This window comes from Populus alba, chromosome 17 (assembly GCF_005239225.2).
Source record: "Populus alba chromosome 17, ASM523922v2, whole genome shotgun sequence".
Classification (NCBI taxonomy): Eukaryota; Viridiplantae; Streptophyta; class Magnoliopsida; order Malpighiales; family Salicaceae; genus Populus; species Populus alba.
Window position 1 is genome coordinate 12,773,771 of NC_133300.1, and position 17,971 is coordinate 12,791,741.

At 29.8% G+C, this 17,971-nt stretch overlaps 1 protein-coding gene across 1 annotated transcript; it reads left to right on the forward strand.

The window, feature by feature from the left end:
* Positions 1–2,402: 2,402 nt before the first annotated feature.
* Positions 2,403–5,864, forward strand: LOC118049511 (cyclic dof factor 2). The gene is made up of 2 exons (XM_035059513.2): positions 2,403–2,783; positions 4,168–5,864. The coding sequence occupies exons 1-2, from the start codon at positions 2,553–2,555 to the stop codon at positions 5,464–5,466; spliced, it is 1,530 nt and encodes a 509-aa protein (XP_034915404.1). The 5' UTR covers positions 2,403–2,552; the 3' UTR covers positions 5,467–5,864.
* Positions 5,865–17,971: the final 12,107 nt, after the last annotated feature.

Consider the following 17,971-nt stretch of genomic DNA (forward strand, 5'->3'; position numbering starts at 1 on the left):
TGTTTTTTTTTTTTCTCTCTCATCCTCTAAAAATTATTGATTCATCCTTTTTGTTATTGATATTTTAACTTTAGTTCTTATTCTTCTGGCTTTTAATTTTTTTTTCTTAGTTGTTTTGTAAATTTTTTTTTCAATTTTATCATTCAATTATATTATTTTTTCTAATTCAATTCTTATTCTTTTGATTTTTAATTTTTTCTTGGTCTTTTTGTAAAGTTTTACTGATTTTACATTTTATTCTTCAATTTGAATTTATGGTATATTATTTTTTTCAATTTAGTCTTCGATTTTTTTTTGTCCTTTTGTTAGAGTTAATTTTCTTTCAATTACTATTTTTTTTTTGAATTTATTTTATATAATTAATATTTTTCTCAATTTTATCCTTTAAAGTTTGATTTATTGAGAATTAAACTTTTTTGGAATTGCCATATATGGAATTTTCAATCTAACAACTTAGGCTATGAATCTGAAAAATTAATAGGATTAATATTTTTTTTATTTTATCATTTAATTTTTTTCCCCAGAAGTTAAGGCTATTTTTTTATATTATATTTTTAGAAACACTACCAACATCCCGAATAGGATTAAATTAATATACTCCTGGCAATACACGAGATATTGCCAAATACAATCTCTCATGACAAGAGAGAGAAGAAAAATCAAGCCTTCAAAGTGGAGCAAAAGGCCAACACACGATTTCATCCACAAAATTGCTCCACTCGAGAAAAACACCATGATTGAGCAACATCGAAGGTTTTTTTTGTTAGAAAAAGATAAAGAATTGCCCCAAATTAGTTTTTTTTTTTTTTTTTTAATCTTTCTTGAAAAAAAAAAAACTAATATTAGATGTATGGTATCATGTTGGAAATGATGAATAGTTTTGAGACCTAGTTTAACTAGGTAGGTTGACCCAGGATCCGACTGATCCAGGATTGAAACCAGGTCGAGTTAAAAAAAAACAAGAAAAAAAAAAAACTAGGTATGACTCGACAATACCCAGTCAAAAACCCGGTTGCAACCTGTTAACTTTTGTTTTTTTTATTAAATTAATGTCGTTTTTTAATTTTTTTAAAAAAAATTAACCCAAATAACCTGATAACTTGGTCAAAATCTGGAACTTCAGATTGACCACCAAACCGGTCTAAAAATTATAAAGCAATGGTACTTGAAAAAAATGATATATATATATATATATATTTGTACGTGTACAAGCTTTCTCATAAAGTAAAATAGTATTAAAAAACTCATTAAATTGCTACCTAACGCAACTAGTAAAGTCAAGTGAGATTTAAAAAGGAAGAGAAGTCAAGAAAAAAAGGTTTAAAATTTAATAAATCTCTTAATCAACAAGAACATTTTTATGCCTTTTCTCCCCCTCTAAATAAGACAAGAAAAAGGTTTCAAAATTAGCTTAATTTCTACGTTCTCTCCTCCTAATAAAACCTTGCACTCTAAGTCATGTTTAAAACAAATCACAACGCACCTATAAGACTACTTACGAGACAACTTATTTATTTATTTATTATTATTTATTTTGAAACTAACTTATGATACACAACTTATTTGTTGATTAGATCAAAGATTCAAACCAATAACATGAATAATAATTCTCGTGGTTTTTAGATTTGAGTTTTATGGTTGCTAATATAATGACACTGGAGGCTTATATAATTGTTAAATTTAAGACATGTAGAATTAGTCGATATGCACACAAACTGAGCCACACACTCATGTTAATAATAATAAAAAATAATAATTTATTCATACAATAATCCATCAATTTCAGCTAACATAAAAACTATAGGGCAATATTTTTAAATTCTATTAAATGTTGAATAGCAAAGAAAAAGGAGAGTGAAACAATCAATCAATTTCATTTACAATTCAACAGAGAATTGTTTAATATGAAATAATAATAATAATTTGGTAAAAAATAATAGTATGTACTATTTAGAGAGGATAAGAAAGCGTTGAAAGATAGAAAGGGGCGGGTGACTAGGATTGAAAGTAAAAAGAGCGCTGCCGCTATGGGCAAGAAGATAATAAAAAAGAGAAGACAAAAAAAAATCTTTCCTTCAAGGCCACATACAATACTTGTGGTTCAGAATTGCTCTACGGAGCTGCTGCTTTTTTTCCCCCCCGGATAAAACCGTATTTTATAATTCAGAAAACGAAGTTTATTTTGTTTGAGAATAAATTTTTTAATGTTTTTAAATTAATTTAATATATTGATATTAAAATTAATTTTTAAAAATATTAAAAATATTATTTTTATTTATTTTCTTTTAAAAAATATTCTAAAAAATAATAACAGCAGCCCAATATCAAATACTATAAACTGCCGACGTGGCAGCACCCACCTGCCTAAACGGATCAAAAACACATCGACTCAACTTTACACAGCACATATAGTCTACGTTTGCACATGGTGCTCGGTGTCTGATCTCTTTACACGCTTTTCTCTCTCTAAAAATAGCAGTATTCCCCCTTTCTCTCTCTCTCTACAAGCTTACAGTTTTTTTAGTTGTTCAATAAAAGAAAAGCAGGCAGAAATGTCGGAGCCAAAGGACCAGGCATTTAAGCTGTTCGGGAAGACTATTCAAGTGCCAGAGATCTCTGTTACTACTGCTACCACCACAGATGACGACGACGACGACGATAGTCAAGATCAAGACCGTCCTTCTTGTGCAAACTCTTCTCTTGATGAGACCAATATTACTGATGATTATAATAACAATGATAAAAGAGATCATGGAGAAGAAGATACAGAAACTGATGATAAGGTAAAATGATTGTTATTATTGATCTTGATTGGTTTTTTGGATTTTGAGAGACCCGTTTCTTAAAAAATCAAAATAATTAATGGGTTTTCTTTTCTTTTCCACTGTTTTGTTTTGGTTTGGAAAAGTCAGTGCTTTGGGATTCTTTGTTTTATGCTTATGATTGATTTGGTTCAGGTTCCTTTGGAGATTGCAGGCCTATGTATATAACTAGTTTGTCAAGTAACTAGCTAGACGATTCACAGAAGAATCATTTTTGATATTTTTTTTATAATGGGAAAATTAGATTTGTTGCCATTTTTGTTAGGTAATTTTTGTGTTTTTAATTTAAGCAAAGTCAGTAATCTTTTTGACCGTCTGGGTTCTGGGTGCTGAATTGTTAGATATAATGGATGTTCTTTCTTCCATATGTGTATCATTGAAAACCAATTTTCCCCTCAAAAATCCTTTTTTGTTATATGAAAAGTGTCTGGTATTTTGAATTACGCCTCAAAATACTCTCTGCTATATATTTTTTCTAGTGAATTTCCAGGATGACTTTTTTATAATTTGTCTAACAATATTGCCTTTATTCATCTCAATAAAGGGAGAAAAAAAGGAGTGTCCTTGATGCTTGCAGTTGAAATTTCACACCACAATCCATGCTTACTGTCTACCTAAGCTTGCCTCCTTGTAGGGGTTTCTGTCAATTTTCCTTTCCTTTAAAGGACAAAAGATTAATGGTGCTTACTTTTAAGTTAGAGGAGCTTGGATCAATATATTTCTGCCCTTAGATTCTCAAAAAAGTGATTCAGCAAAATCTTCTTTCATCTCCTAGTTTTTCTTTTTGTTATTCTGCTCTATTCAGATTTGCATAAATTGGTTTCTTTTACCATTCTGGCTTGTTCTGTGTGTCAAAACACAAATGCTTGTCATTTCTTGGTTTTGTTATTTTGAATAAGAAATGCTTCGACCCTGTTCTACAAAATTATCTTCTCTTGCCTTTATTGAGATGATTCGAAAATAAATATATAGTCCATGTGAGCGATTGAGTTGGCTGTGGGCATAGCATCTAGTTTAGGCTTAATGGTTCTAGGAAAAAAAATGTCACTGAACCCAAACCACTATCATTTGGAGAAATTGAGATGGGATAAACCTCATTTTAATTTCCTATATATATAAAAAAAGTTCAGAAGCACTCTACCGATCCTTATGTCTGTCATCTGTTTCACTTTGTGTTCAGCTTTAATGAGTTAAAATATATATTTGCTGTGAAAATTCTGTCAGTTATAATTTTTTTTAGCTTAATTGAACTGGTTTCTCCATTCAAAGCCTGTGTTCTCTTTTTTGTTTCTCAAGAATCTAGTGTTGGTACTTATATTTATTAATTGTATCATAATCAATTCAGGATTCGGTGGGAAAAACAACAATTGAGAACCAGGAAGATGGAGCTTCACCTGTAGCTGCCAAAGAGTCTTCAAATCTAGATGCAACTTCAGGGACAAGTGAAAACCCTAAAACACCTTCCGTTGAGAAAGAGAGCACGGAGTTGAAAACTTCAAACACTGAAGAAGAACAGAGTGATACAAGTAATTCACAAGAGAAAACCCTGAAGAAACCAGACAAGATCATTCCATGCCCCCGCTGTAATAGCATGGACACAAAGTTTTGTTACTACAACAATTACAACGTGAACCAACCCCGACACTTCTGCAAGAATTGTCAGAGATATTGGACAGCTGGTGGTACCATGAGGAATGTGCCTGTGGGTGCTGGTCGTCGCAAAAACAAGAACTCAGCTTCTCATTACCGTCACATAACCATTCCTGAAGCTCTTCAGAATGGTCGAGCTGATGTTCCAAATGGAGTCCACCATCCTTCACTGAAAACTAATGGAACAGTGCTAACCTTTGGCTCTGATGCACCTCTTCATGAATCAATGGCTTCTGTATTGAATCTTGCAGATAAAACAATGCGGAACTGCACAATGAATGGGTTTCATAAACCTGAAGCATTAAGGGTCCCAGTTTCTTATGGAGGTGGTGAAAACGGTGATGACCATTCTAATGGATCTTCTGTCACAGTGTCAAATTCAAGCGATGAAGCTGGCAAAAGTGTGTCAAAAGAATCAGCTATGCAGAATTATCAGGGCTACCCCCCTCAGATACCATGTTTTCCTGGAGTTCCCTGGCCTTACCCTTGGAATTCAGGTCAATGGAGCTCCCCAGTACCCCCACCTGCCTTTTGCCCTTCAAGTTTTCCTATGCCATTCTATCCTGCAGCAGCTTATTGGGGTTGTACTGTACCAGGTGCTTGGAATATCCCTTGGCTTCCTCAACCATCTTCTCCAAAACAAACCTCCTCAAGCTCTGACCCAAACTCTCCAACCCTAGGGAAACATTCAAGAGATGAAAACTTGCTCAAACCTAGCAACTCCAAAGAAGAGCTGGTGAAACAAAATAACACTGAAAGATGCCTTTGGATTCCGAAAACGCTGAGGATTGATGATCCAGGAGAAGCCGCAAAAAGCTCTATATGGACAACACTTGGGATTAAGAATGATAAGCCTGGCTCATTTGGTGGCCGAGGACTCTTTAAGGCCTTTGATTCAAAGGTTGAAAAGAATCGTGCAGCCGAAACCTCTCCAGTCTTACACGCTAATCCGGCAGCATTGTCTAGATCTCTCAAATTTCAGGAGAGCTCATAATTTGGGTAGTTTTAACTTGATATTTGTTCCGAGCAGTGGAAACAAGTTCTGGTGTTTCGACTTTAACAGCTTTATAAACTGAAGGTTTGCAGTTCAGTCACTGGCATCATTTGTCAATGGTCTCCTTGCAGTCGATCTATAAGAGGAAAGAGCAGAGGAGAAGAGAACTATCCTAGCTAGCAGCAGTAGCCACCGTTAGGTATTTATCTTTTTGCTGGAAGCAGTCCAGGACGGTGCTTTTGGATGTCCACTTACATGGTTTTCCAAGTTAATGTACATATTTATATATGAAATAGTGAGAAACTGAGAGCTTAGGAAAGAATTGAGTTTGTGTAGCATAAGAATCCCTTTTGTACTAAAATAAATTTGGGAATGGAAATCCAACCTCTTCGTTTTTATTTTGACTTCAAATATATGGAGAGTACTCCCCTGTTTAGCTCACCACTAAATTGTCCGATGCATGCATGTTCTATGCTTGCTCTTTTTTGAAGCTCTGTATATCATGGCAACATGACGAATCCAATTCCTTTAGAGTTGGATATCCAATCAACAATGTCATCTGTCATCTGTCATCAGCTATCACACAGTAGCTGATAAAATAAATGCAGCTTCTTGGCTCAGCTGTGCATCAAACTCAGGCGATAGGTTTGGAGATTGCTACCTTGTCCATTTCCATTGAGAAAGAAACAATAAAACAAATAAAAAATCCAAGGTTACAGTTAAAGCGGATTGAATGAAGACAGGGAAGTTAATATTATTCCACATCTCTGAATATGGAGGGCAGATAAGATAAGGGCTGCGAAATCGAGAGACAAAAGGTTGATGTAGGCCCTTCCCTTTGCAGATAGACTTGAATTCTTATCAGAGAAGGCCAAACACCTTTCCTTTTCTTTATACAAAAGAATCGACCGAAACAACTGGCACCAAGATGTGGAAAGTTTTCTTCCCATTTCTTATTGCTTTCATATTTCCCTCTGCTTCTTCCTTGAACCGCTCATGCTATCTATAGCAAGGAAAAAGGACACCATTTGTGATCCTCTTAACCCTAAACCAGACATGGATTACTCTACAATCGTGGCCTGAGAGGATAAATAATTTCCCTCTATAATTGACCTTTTTTTTTTTTTTTCTTTTTATTTCCATACGAGTTTCCATCATGATCCTTTCGTGCACCGAGTAATTCGTATACATTAATTTTATGATGTTAATATGCTGAAATCCAAGATAATCCACAGCTAATTATCATATTACTGGTAGAAGGAAGAAGAAGAAAGGGCCTCCGGTTGATGTATCAAAATCAAGTCAACGTGTATCATACAGGGTAGTGAAAAACGTTGAGGTATTTGGTGTTTAATATTCGGCAAAGGCTGGCCACGATTCTTGCTTGCCATGAGCTGTTAAAGGGACCCAGTGCATGTGCTGCCTTTAAGCTTCTGGGTTTGCTTCCTTCAACCTTCCCTTTCTTTCCCCGCCTTTTTGCCACTTTAGATGAAGGGAAGTGACGACCTCCCCGCCTCTTATTTTTCTCCTAATTTCTTATGCTCAAAGTCTTCTTCGTTTCTTTTGCTGTTGAATTTGTTAAATTATGGTCCCTGGATTTACGGATTTGTTTGATATTGTATTTTTGAAGTGTTTTTTTTAATTATTATAATTATTATTATTTTAAATTAATATATCTTAATATTTTTATATTATTTTGATGTGCTAACAGTAAAAATAATTTTTTAAAAAATAAAAATATTATTTTAATGTGTTTTAAAATGAAAAAATATTTTAAAAAGGAATCATTACTACACTTTCAAATACTTTTAATAATTATGATTTACATGTTGTTTTTAAAAGTATTTTTTTAATGTATTAAAATAACATTTATTTATTTTTTAAAACTCATTTTTAATACCAGTATATTAAAATAATCTAAATATATATATATAAAATTAATTTAAAATTAAAAAATCTATAGTTTAAAAACAAAATACAGTTAGACGGACTACAAGTACAGCGAAACTTTAATGTTATAGTTGGGAAGTCTCATAATAATAAATATCACACTCCTGAGAAACTCGTGGTTCTGCTTTCCCTCGATGAATTTATTATAGTGACGTTAATGGCAAGAATTTATCTCTTTTATATTCTCCAAAATTTATGTCCATGAAAGGATTTTCATGTAAGATATTTGCTTGTATTGAAAAGTAACTGCTTTTTTCCCTCCTAATAGGTATGCTAGGAAACGCGATATAAACTATATTTTTTAAAATTTAAATTTTTTTATTTAAAGTAATATTTTATATATTTTTAAATTAAAAATGTTTTAAATTATCATCATAACTACAATTCTAAACACAATTTAGCTGCTCGGATTTTGTTTAGAATCTGGAATTCTTGCTAAAAAATAATTCATAAGTTGTTTATTTGCAGACAGTGCATGTCATCGATTCAAGACACTGTTTTTGGTTTTTGCAACTAACTCTAATATTTTAATTGTTAGTATATTTAGCTTTTATTATTATTATTATTAGAAAGGGGGAATTGTCACGAAAATCACATGCAAGTAAACCTGTATGATTAGCTAGCTAGTCTACTCACCGATTAGTCTCACGATAGGCACAACGAACACGAACACACCAAATAATTTGCAAGAGAAGGAAAAAAGAATAGAATGAAATGGTTGGGAATAAGGACATGAGGGATCAGATTCCTTACGAATCATGTCCACATAAAGTTTGGAGTCTACCTCAGGTTATACATTGCAAAATCCCTCATTCCATGCCTAAATAGGACATGCGAGAATCCTTCAATTTTTAGCCATTAAGAGTAGTTTGGGAACGCCTTTGGAAATGCAATTCTTAAAAATCTGAATTTTTTTTAAATATATATATATATATATATATATATATATATATATTATGTTTATGAATCGTTTTAATATGTTGATGTTAAAACTAATTTTTTATTTTTAATACATTTTTGAAGGAAAAGAATTTTGAAAAACACCTAATATCACATTCTTAAAACATTGTCTAAGAGTGAACAAACTCCAATGCTGTAAGAAAAACTCCTGAGTCCTAGCTACGCTACTGAGTCATCTTGAAATCAAACCACTAGCTTATGGCATACCTAAAACAACCACTAAAAAAACCATCTATATTGATCTCGATAGCCCCTTTATTAAAAAAGACCCAACAAATCAACATCAAACCCAATGCGATCAATGGAAGATCCCACGATCTAATTTTGATCTAGGATTTACATGGTTGAGGCGCCAAAGCATCGATGTTTGTGTTACTTTAATATGCTCCATAGCCACTAGGTTGATTACACGTGAAATTATTATATTCATGTGAATATATATTTATTTTTAATAAAGGCTTAATTTATGTTTAATATTCATATAATATTATATTAATAAATCTAATATTTGATTTATGAATCTAGAGTAAATATAAAGTTCATGATATAAAAATATTTTATAAAAAAAATTATAAAATTGTTATAATCATAGAATTTCTATTGCATCAAAGCATTGTTCCTAAAATGTTTATAGTCGATGCTCTTTTAAATACTAAATATTTATTAGATTCGTAGAGACTTATACATATTATCTTCTTTTCTTTATGAAAGGAAGTAATTGTTATCATAAGCTGATGTATAAGAGATATTTTGAACTAATATGTAGGTGCTTGTTATAAGACATGTATACTGAACTGACCTGTATGAAAATTTCTTATGGAGAGATCACTTATGTCTACGGAAAGGTTTATGTGACAGTTGTGTAAGTAATTCTTAGACTTGAGATCATTAAGTTATCTTATATAGAGAATGTTATGTTTTGATCCTATTATATGTTATCTATCTATACGTTATTGCCCGTGACTAATCCTAATCACTCATTTTTTTGGTCATACCAAGTCTAATGAAAGGTCGATGGTTTTAATTTATGTTGATGATTTTATTGTTACCAGTGATAATAATGCAGCCATCACCAATCTTAAGAGGGCTCTTTAGAAATTTGTTATTAAGGATCTTGGAGTTCTCAAATATCTCATTGGTATAGAGATTTCTACATCTCACATTAGGTTGTTTTTTAATCAATGAAAATATATGCTGGATTTGTTACATGAAACTGATATGCTTGAATGCAAACCTGCAAAGACATCTCTGGATAGCAAACTTTAGTTGAACTTGGATAGAGAGTTTTTGATCTACCTCAACTTTTTTTTAAAATTGGTAGGTAAGCTTCCTGATATAAGTCATGTGGTTGGTATTGTGAGTCAATTCATGCACTTACCCACTACAACTGATATGATGATTTTAAAATGAATCCTTCTTATACAAAATCATGGTCACACGTAGATACTTGGTTACACTGACATAGGTTGAGTAGGAAATACTTTTGATAAAAATCTACTATCGGTATTATATATTTGTTAGAGAAAATCTAGTTTTGAAGAAAAGTAAAAAATAATTGGTTGTTGCTTGTTCCAGTGCAAAAGCTAAATATCACACAATAGCCTCTACTGCTTTTAAAGGTATGTGGTTGAAAACATTGCTTGATGATTTGGGTTTTTCTCACCCACAACCTATGCCTCTTTTTTGTGATAATTAAGCCGTAATGTATATTGCTTTTAATCTAGTATTTCATGAATGAACCAAGCATATCAAAGTTGACTATCATTACATACAAGAACAAGTTTAGTCTTAGATGATTGTTCCTCAATATACTTAGAGTTAGGATTAAGTTGTGGACATATTCACCAAGACCTTGTCCTCTGCTCAATTTCATCCTCAATTCATTCTCACAATTCATTTACAAGATCCTTTTTGTTTTCTTTTTATAGAGAAATATAATAATCATTTTGAAAAATATTGAAAAGATAGTATATATATTGATATATGTTTTATAATCATGTTTATGTTCTTTAACGTATAAATTTAATTCACTACTAAGAAAAGTTCCATTTATTGCAATTTTCATTTGTCTTTTACAATTTTATCTCTTTTCCTGTTATGTTTTGTCTCATTTATCTATGTTATATTTGCCTCTTATATCATGCAAACACTACATGTAATTAATAGGAATTGAAATTTTAAGTGTAACTCTGAATGGTTTGTTCATCTAATAATGATGACATGTTATGTTATTTAAGGTAGCGTTTGGTTATTATCTTGAGACAAAAGAGACAGAGAAAATGAAGACAAAAATATGTTTGATTGAAGAGACAAATACGAAGACATAAAAATGAAGACAATGAAGATTTATTATTTTTTATTTTTAAAATATCCTTATAAAAAACTCTTAATTCTAAAAAATTTCAATTGAGACATATAAGGATAAAAATGGATATTGTCATAGTTTTAAAACCCAACTCAAGGGTTGATTCGGGGCAAGGCTCATGTCACGAGTTGTGAGGGTAAACTTGGGTTGACCCAAGTTAACGCAAAGATAAAAATTGTTATTTTAATAGTTTTAAAACTTGACCCAAAAGTTGATCTAGGGCAAGGCTCGAGTTACGGGTCGGGAGTCAACACAAGTTTTCTCAGGTCAATGTAAGGATAAAAATGGTTATTATCATAGTTCTAAAAACCAATATGGGGGTCGATCTGAGGCAAGCGAGATCACGGGTCAGGAGGGTCAACCCAATTCAATATATAGAGAAAAATGATTATTATCATAGTTTTAAATTTGAATCAAAGCAAGGTTGGATCACGGGTAGGGGGTTAGCACAAGTTTTTTTTTTTTTTTTTTTTTTATCAATATCTGAATAAAAGTGGTTATTATTATAGTTTTAAAACCTAACTTAAAATTTAACCTAGGACAAGGCTTGGGTCACGGGTCGAGAGAGTCAACCCAGATTGATTTAAACATTAAAAAAAAAAAGAATCAAAGCTACCTCTTTTTTACAAAAGAACTTTTCAAAACAAAGTTAATGGGTTTTTTTACCCATGTTTTATTCTTGATTGACTTGGCTTTGTTGACCGGATTAGATTAGGTTAATCCTTCCTTTATTTTTTTTAAACCCAGACTGGTTCATGTCCTGCATTGGTCAAGTATTGGATCGACCTGTCAGGCTAATTCAAATTTTATAACTAGGGTTATTATAATATTATAAGTTTAACACTTAATATAAACTAAAATGAAAAAAAAATATCTAATGATTTTTTTAAATATGTAAGTTTGGTAATAATACATATTAAGAATAAAATAGACTTTTTTTATGTTTTATTATGTTTTGTGCGCTATCACTTAAATAGGACACAAAAATTTCTATAATGTCTTATACACCACTACCAAACACAATTATATCTCCTCTTCTCTCTTGTTCTGTCTTGTCTTATTTATCTTTGCTATATTTTTCTCTTATGTCTTGCAAATAATATATGTAATTAATATGAATTCAAATTTTAAGTATAGCTATGAATGGTTTGTTCATCTAACAAACATAACACATTATGTTATTTAAGGTAGTATTTGGTTACTGTTGTGAGATAAAAAGAAGAGAGACAATAAAGATAAAATATATGTTTGGATGAAGAGAAAAAGACAAAAACAAAGACATAAAAGTAAATATATTTGTATGTCAATTTTAAAGTGAATTTATATACTTCCAAAACAGAAAGATACAAAAAAAAACAAGTCTATAAAGATAATATTTTTTATTTTTTATTTTTAAAATATTCTTATAAAAAACTCTCAATTCCCAAAACTTTTAACTAAAACACAAAAGGATTAAAATAAATTTAAAAAATATAAAAAAATTAAATTATTTTAATATATTTTCAAATAAAAAATACTTTAAAAAATACATTCTCAACCATCATGTAAATATATAATGCTATGTGAAGTAAGAAAAGGCTAAGCCATGGGAAAGTCAACCCTCCAGCCTATTGTGTTTCTAATTTTCTAATGTCATTAAGCTCATAATTAAGTCATTAAAAGTTGGGTAGAGGCAGGGCATGATGAGTCAGAGATCCATTAATTATAAAGGTGTTTAACAAGGTTGAATGATGCCTAACGAGTAACAAATGAAGAAACAATAGCATTATTAAGTCTCTGATAGCCAATTAAGCAGAGACTAAGTGGGCTTTGCCCAGAAAATTAAAAAAAAAAAAAAAAAAAAAGAAAGAAAGAAGAAGAAGAATACTTCTTCCATTCCAACCTGGCTTCAATGCTAGTGCAATAAGACCTAATTTGTTACAGTACGAATCAATTATTAATTTAACATCAACAAGAAAAAATAAATTCAAAAATATGGAAGGCAAAATTTTTTGTTGGTCTTTATCCTAAAATCATTCTATTTTATTTGGTTTAAATGCCTGATTGAGAGTGTGGTTCTGGTTGTTTTTCAAAGTGTGTTTTAGATTGAAATGCATCAAAATGATGTTTTTTTATTTTTTAAAAATTATTTATGAGATCAACACATCAAAATGATACAAAACCTATATAAAAAAATTAATTTTTAGAAAAAAATTAATTTTAAATTTATATGAAATGTGATTTGCACCGCATTTCCAAACGAGCCTTACACTGCTTTCTTTTTAGAGCACAATGGAGGTACACCCTAAAATTTTATAGGAATTAAGTATTTAAATTTTATTTTTTATTTAAAAATATATTAAAATAATATATTTTTTATTTTTTTTAAAATTCATTGTTGATATCAAAATATCAAAACAATTCAATAACATTAGAAATAAAAATTAATTTGAAACAAAAAAAATTAAAAATTGTCAATTATAAAATTTAACCATGAAAACAAATACAAGCAACATGAATCATTGCTATCTTGTGATTAATGATATCCATGATTAATGCTTGACATGTTCTTAAAGGGATTAATTATCTCATGCATGGCACGCATGTCTCCAATTTGATCATTTCATAGTTGTGATTTAGGGCATGCTACACATGATTTCAATGTCTCAATTTCGCTATTTAAAGAAAATAAAGCTTATTATGTGTAGATAGCCAATTTAACATATTAATATTTTTTTAATAGAGGCTTCATTGTTAAGAAATAATAATTAGCACTTTTAAGTCGTATTAGTAGGTCTTTTTGCCGGTTTGGAAAAATATCCTATCAAAATATATTGAAGCTTGGAAAAAACGGGTTTATGTCAGATTTAGGATGGAGATGTTGTGAGATGTGCTTGAGTTTTTTTGACGAGATATACAGAAGAAAAAACATGTATTTTTTTTTTTGTTTGATTTTAGTGAGATTTGATTTGTGCTTTAAAGCCTGTTTGTTTTTTTATTTTAAAAATATTTTTTTTAATAAGAATTTTTTATTTTATTTCTTTATAAAAAATTAATTAATTCTTTATGTATTCTGATCGTTTTAATGTGCTGATGTAAACAAATAATTTAAAACAAAATATTATTTTAATATATTTCAAATAAAAAAATTGTTTTCACAATACCAAACAATCTATTTATAAAAAAAACCAACCACATCTCATTTAACTCTTTCTCTATCTTACTGACACACTATTTATTTATTTTTATGTTTTAAAAACATTTTTGATACTTTGAAAAAAAAGTACTCGGAGTTTAGGTTAGGTTTGGGATAGAGATGCGATGAGGTGTGTTTAAGTTTTTTTTTTTGAATGAGATTAAGAGAAAAAAAAACATTAAAAAAAATATAATTTTTTTTGTTTTTCATGAAATTTGATTTGTGCTTTAGAACCTGTTTGTTTTTATGTTTTAAAAGAGTTTTTTGAAAAAATTAAAATTTTTTTTTGTTACTAATTAATTAATTTTTTTTATATTTCAATCGTTTTGATGTGCTGATATTCAAAATAATTTTTAATAAAAAATATTTTTTAAAAATCAGTACCACCTAGCAAAAAAAAACATATACCAAAGAGGCTATTTATAAAAAGAAAGACACCCATACCTCACTTTAACTCTCTCTTTCTCTCTGACACACGCGCGCGCGCACCTAGTAGATCTAGTTTCCAACGAAAAGTCAACTATTAAAATGTATTTATAAAAGAACAGAATAGTTAAATTAATGAAGAGTGGAGTTCAGCAGGGAGACAGGTTGTAATGGGAGGGGATGGAGAGATTTGGATTTGAGTTTTCTATACCGTTAGATTCTCCTGCTCAGGGAAAGATGATACATTTAACAAGCACTCGGGGACAAGTATATTCCCATCTCAAAATTGATGCTCGCTGGTTTTTAATATTACCCTAAAAAATAATATAAGACAAAAACAAATATAGACTACAAAAATTAATTAAGGATTCAAATTTAATAATCGGATAGTTCTTGGACAAAAAAAATATAAACTTATACAAAAAAATAAATGAATGATTCAAAATAAATATAGTATTAATAGAGTACTGAATAGTTTAGTAATGGTTTGAAAAACTTGTTTTAGGTTATTTAAAGTATTTACTAGATGGATAGATGGGGGAACGAGTTTAATTTTATTTTTTTAAGATAAAAAATTATTCAGAAGATATGAAAATATATTTTTTCAATATTCTTAAAAGGTCTCCATATTCTTATTTAATAACAAAGTAAAAATAAAATGAAAACGAGATAATTGAATAAAAAGCAAAATTAAAAAAAAGTCTGAAGCTTAACACCCAGTAAATCAAATGTCAAGAGATGCAATTGAAAAAAAGAAGAAAAAAAACTTAATCTAGGTCTACTTGAGTTAGCTTATTAAATCCGTAATCTTGTAATGAGATCGGAATAATCCTGTGGAAATAAAATTAAATAAAATTATGATACTCAAATACCAAACTAATATAATATTTGTTGGCGAAACCAGAAAAAAAAAATCAACACAAAAAAGACCCGAGTCAATTTAAGTTAACCCGTTAAATTTATGATATAGGACATGAGATCATTATAATCCCATAAAAAGAAAAGTGAAAAAAATCATAAAGGTCAATCCCCAACTAACAAGGATGAAATTGAATTGTTTGTTTTTTTAAAAAAAAATTAAAAAAAAAACCAAAACTAACCTGATTTAATTTTTTAAACGTGTAACCCAGGTTATAAGGTCGGATTACACCATAAAAGGCAAACACACAAAAAAAATCAAGAAACCAAATTTCCAATTAATCAAATAATAAGGGATGAAATGGGAAAAAAAAATTAAAAAAAAAAGATCTAAAACAAAATAAATATTAATCAAAAGAATGATGACTAATTTTATATAAAAAAAAATATTAAGGGATAAAATTGAAAAAAAGATTCAATTAAGAAAATGATAAAACAAAAATAATAATTAAAAAAATAAGAATCAAAAATAAAAATTTAAGGAATAAAATTGAAAAATAAATAAATAAAGGATTCAGAATAAAATAATAGTAATAAAAAAATAAAATAAAAATTTAATATAATAAATAAATAACACGAATATCTTTGTGATTTTGCAGGCGAACATGGTTCATGAGGAGAGGAAAGAGAAAAGTGAAATGAGAAGAAAAATAAATATAGTCAGAGTTTAACAGCTACGTCTCTACTAACACACAGGAAAGAGCATGAAGTGATGCTTTGAATGCCTCTCTAGAAGCGATTGTTTATCCATCGTATCATCTCTCACGAGTAGCATGAATATTGTGGGCACCTCCTACCTGCTGGTGCATGCGTTACACATGCCACAATCTATTTACCCCAATCCCTGCATACGTGTCCCAGTGTAAGTTAGCCTAATTGTGTTTTATTTCATAAAATTGAGCACTAGAAATTTTTCCCGATCCCGTATCAAGGAAAACAAAACAAAACACAAGTCAAATTCAAAATATAGCTAATATGCAGGGATCAAGTGGAGAAAAAGGGTTAAGAGACCGAATTGCAAATTGGGCCCTCAAATTCAAAAAAGTCCTCGAAGCTAGAAAAAAAGAGGCAACATTTCTTCAACCTTTGAATTCCATCCTTGAAGATCTAATTATTTTAAATTAATGAAATTTTATTTTTCAATAAACCAAGAATTAACAAAGCGAGGATGAAAAATTTGTCCGACCCCTCGGGACCACCACATGCATGCAGGGAAACAAATTATCAATATCAATTGCAAATCTAAGCAATGTCAAATGACAAAATAATAAATAAAAGAAATTTAAATACCAAAGCCTAAAAAATCCTAATGTTAGTATCATATGAAGAGTTAATAGTCATTCACATTTTCTTAAAATGTTAATGATGAAAACATTTCCATCCAACTTAACTATAAACTTAGAGAGGGTTTGTTTTGAGTAAAATATTTTACTAAGAAAATATATTTTTAATTTTTTAATTTGTTTTTCATAAAATATTTTATAAAAAATTTATCAATGTAAAATATTTTACAATAACTTTCTTAATTTAAATAATTTAATAAAAAATATTTTCAGTTCATAATTGTTTTGTAAGATATTATATATATTATAATCTTTTTATAATATCATTTAATAATTACAATTTTACAATCACCACCTTCGCTTTCGTCATGGTCAATCTAGCAATTTGCTATTATCACCATTATATCATTACAATAATTATGTATCATTAGTCATCGTCATTATTTTATTAATATTGTATTTTTTCACATCATTACTTACCAAATTTTGTAAAATATCCTCTGGTATGTAAAATGTTCTAACATTATATTAAAGATGAAAAAGAGGTTATCATGTATCATTTTTTTCATTATAAGTTTCTATAAATCAATAAAAGTAATACAAAATTAAGTAAAAGTACCTTTAGATTTTACTTGTGGGACACTAGCTACACCGAGGCTTATAATCTGACATGATAATTATAAAAAATCATTGTGAAAGTATAAAATTATCCCTTGATTTTAGTTTGGATTTTTTTTATTCTAAGGGTACTTTGATTATTTCATTGTATAGTTGACATGATTTTTTTTATTTTTTCAAATTAATTTAATAATAACTAATAAATTATATAGAAAGACTTCAGCACCTCGAATAATTAGTGTTACTTTTTTTGATGCAAAGGATGAAAATATTTTCACTCACCCTACCCATCTAGCTTTAGTCAATGATAGTCGTATCAACTTCAAAAGGTTAGGCGTGAAACAAAGATACTCCTCTGTGTAACCACCATAAGAAAGTAGCGAAGAACGAAAGGGCAACTGCAACCAATAAAACACCAAATTTGATGCTTTCAACTACCTTAATAATTGAAGAGCTTGAATGAAAAAAAAAGAGAGTAAAAATCAAGTCACAAGATTGGACCTAACTAGAATCCATGATTCTTTCTCATAGACATCATCGAAGCAGTTTCAAATAGCTAAAAAAATAAAAAAAACTCAAACCTCCTTGGCCATTTCCATGTCCATGTATAAATTATACCTCTTTATTCTAAAATCAAGCTGTAAACTCCACTAGGGCCTCCGCCTTATTAACAACCTTATCGTACTCTGCATTCTCTACACAAAAACAGAGCAATTTCTTCCGAGTGCCACAACCTCCTGTAGCAATAGAACTATTATTTACACTCCCAAGAAGGCGTTAAAAGCTCTCTTTCTTGGATCTGTAGACTGG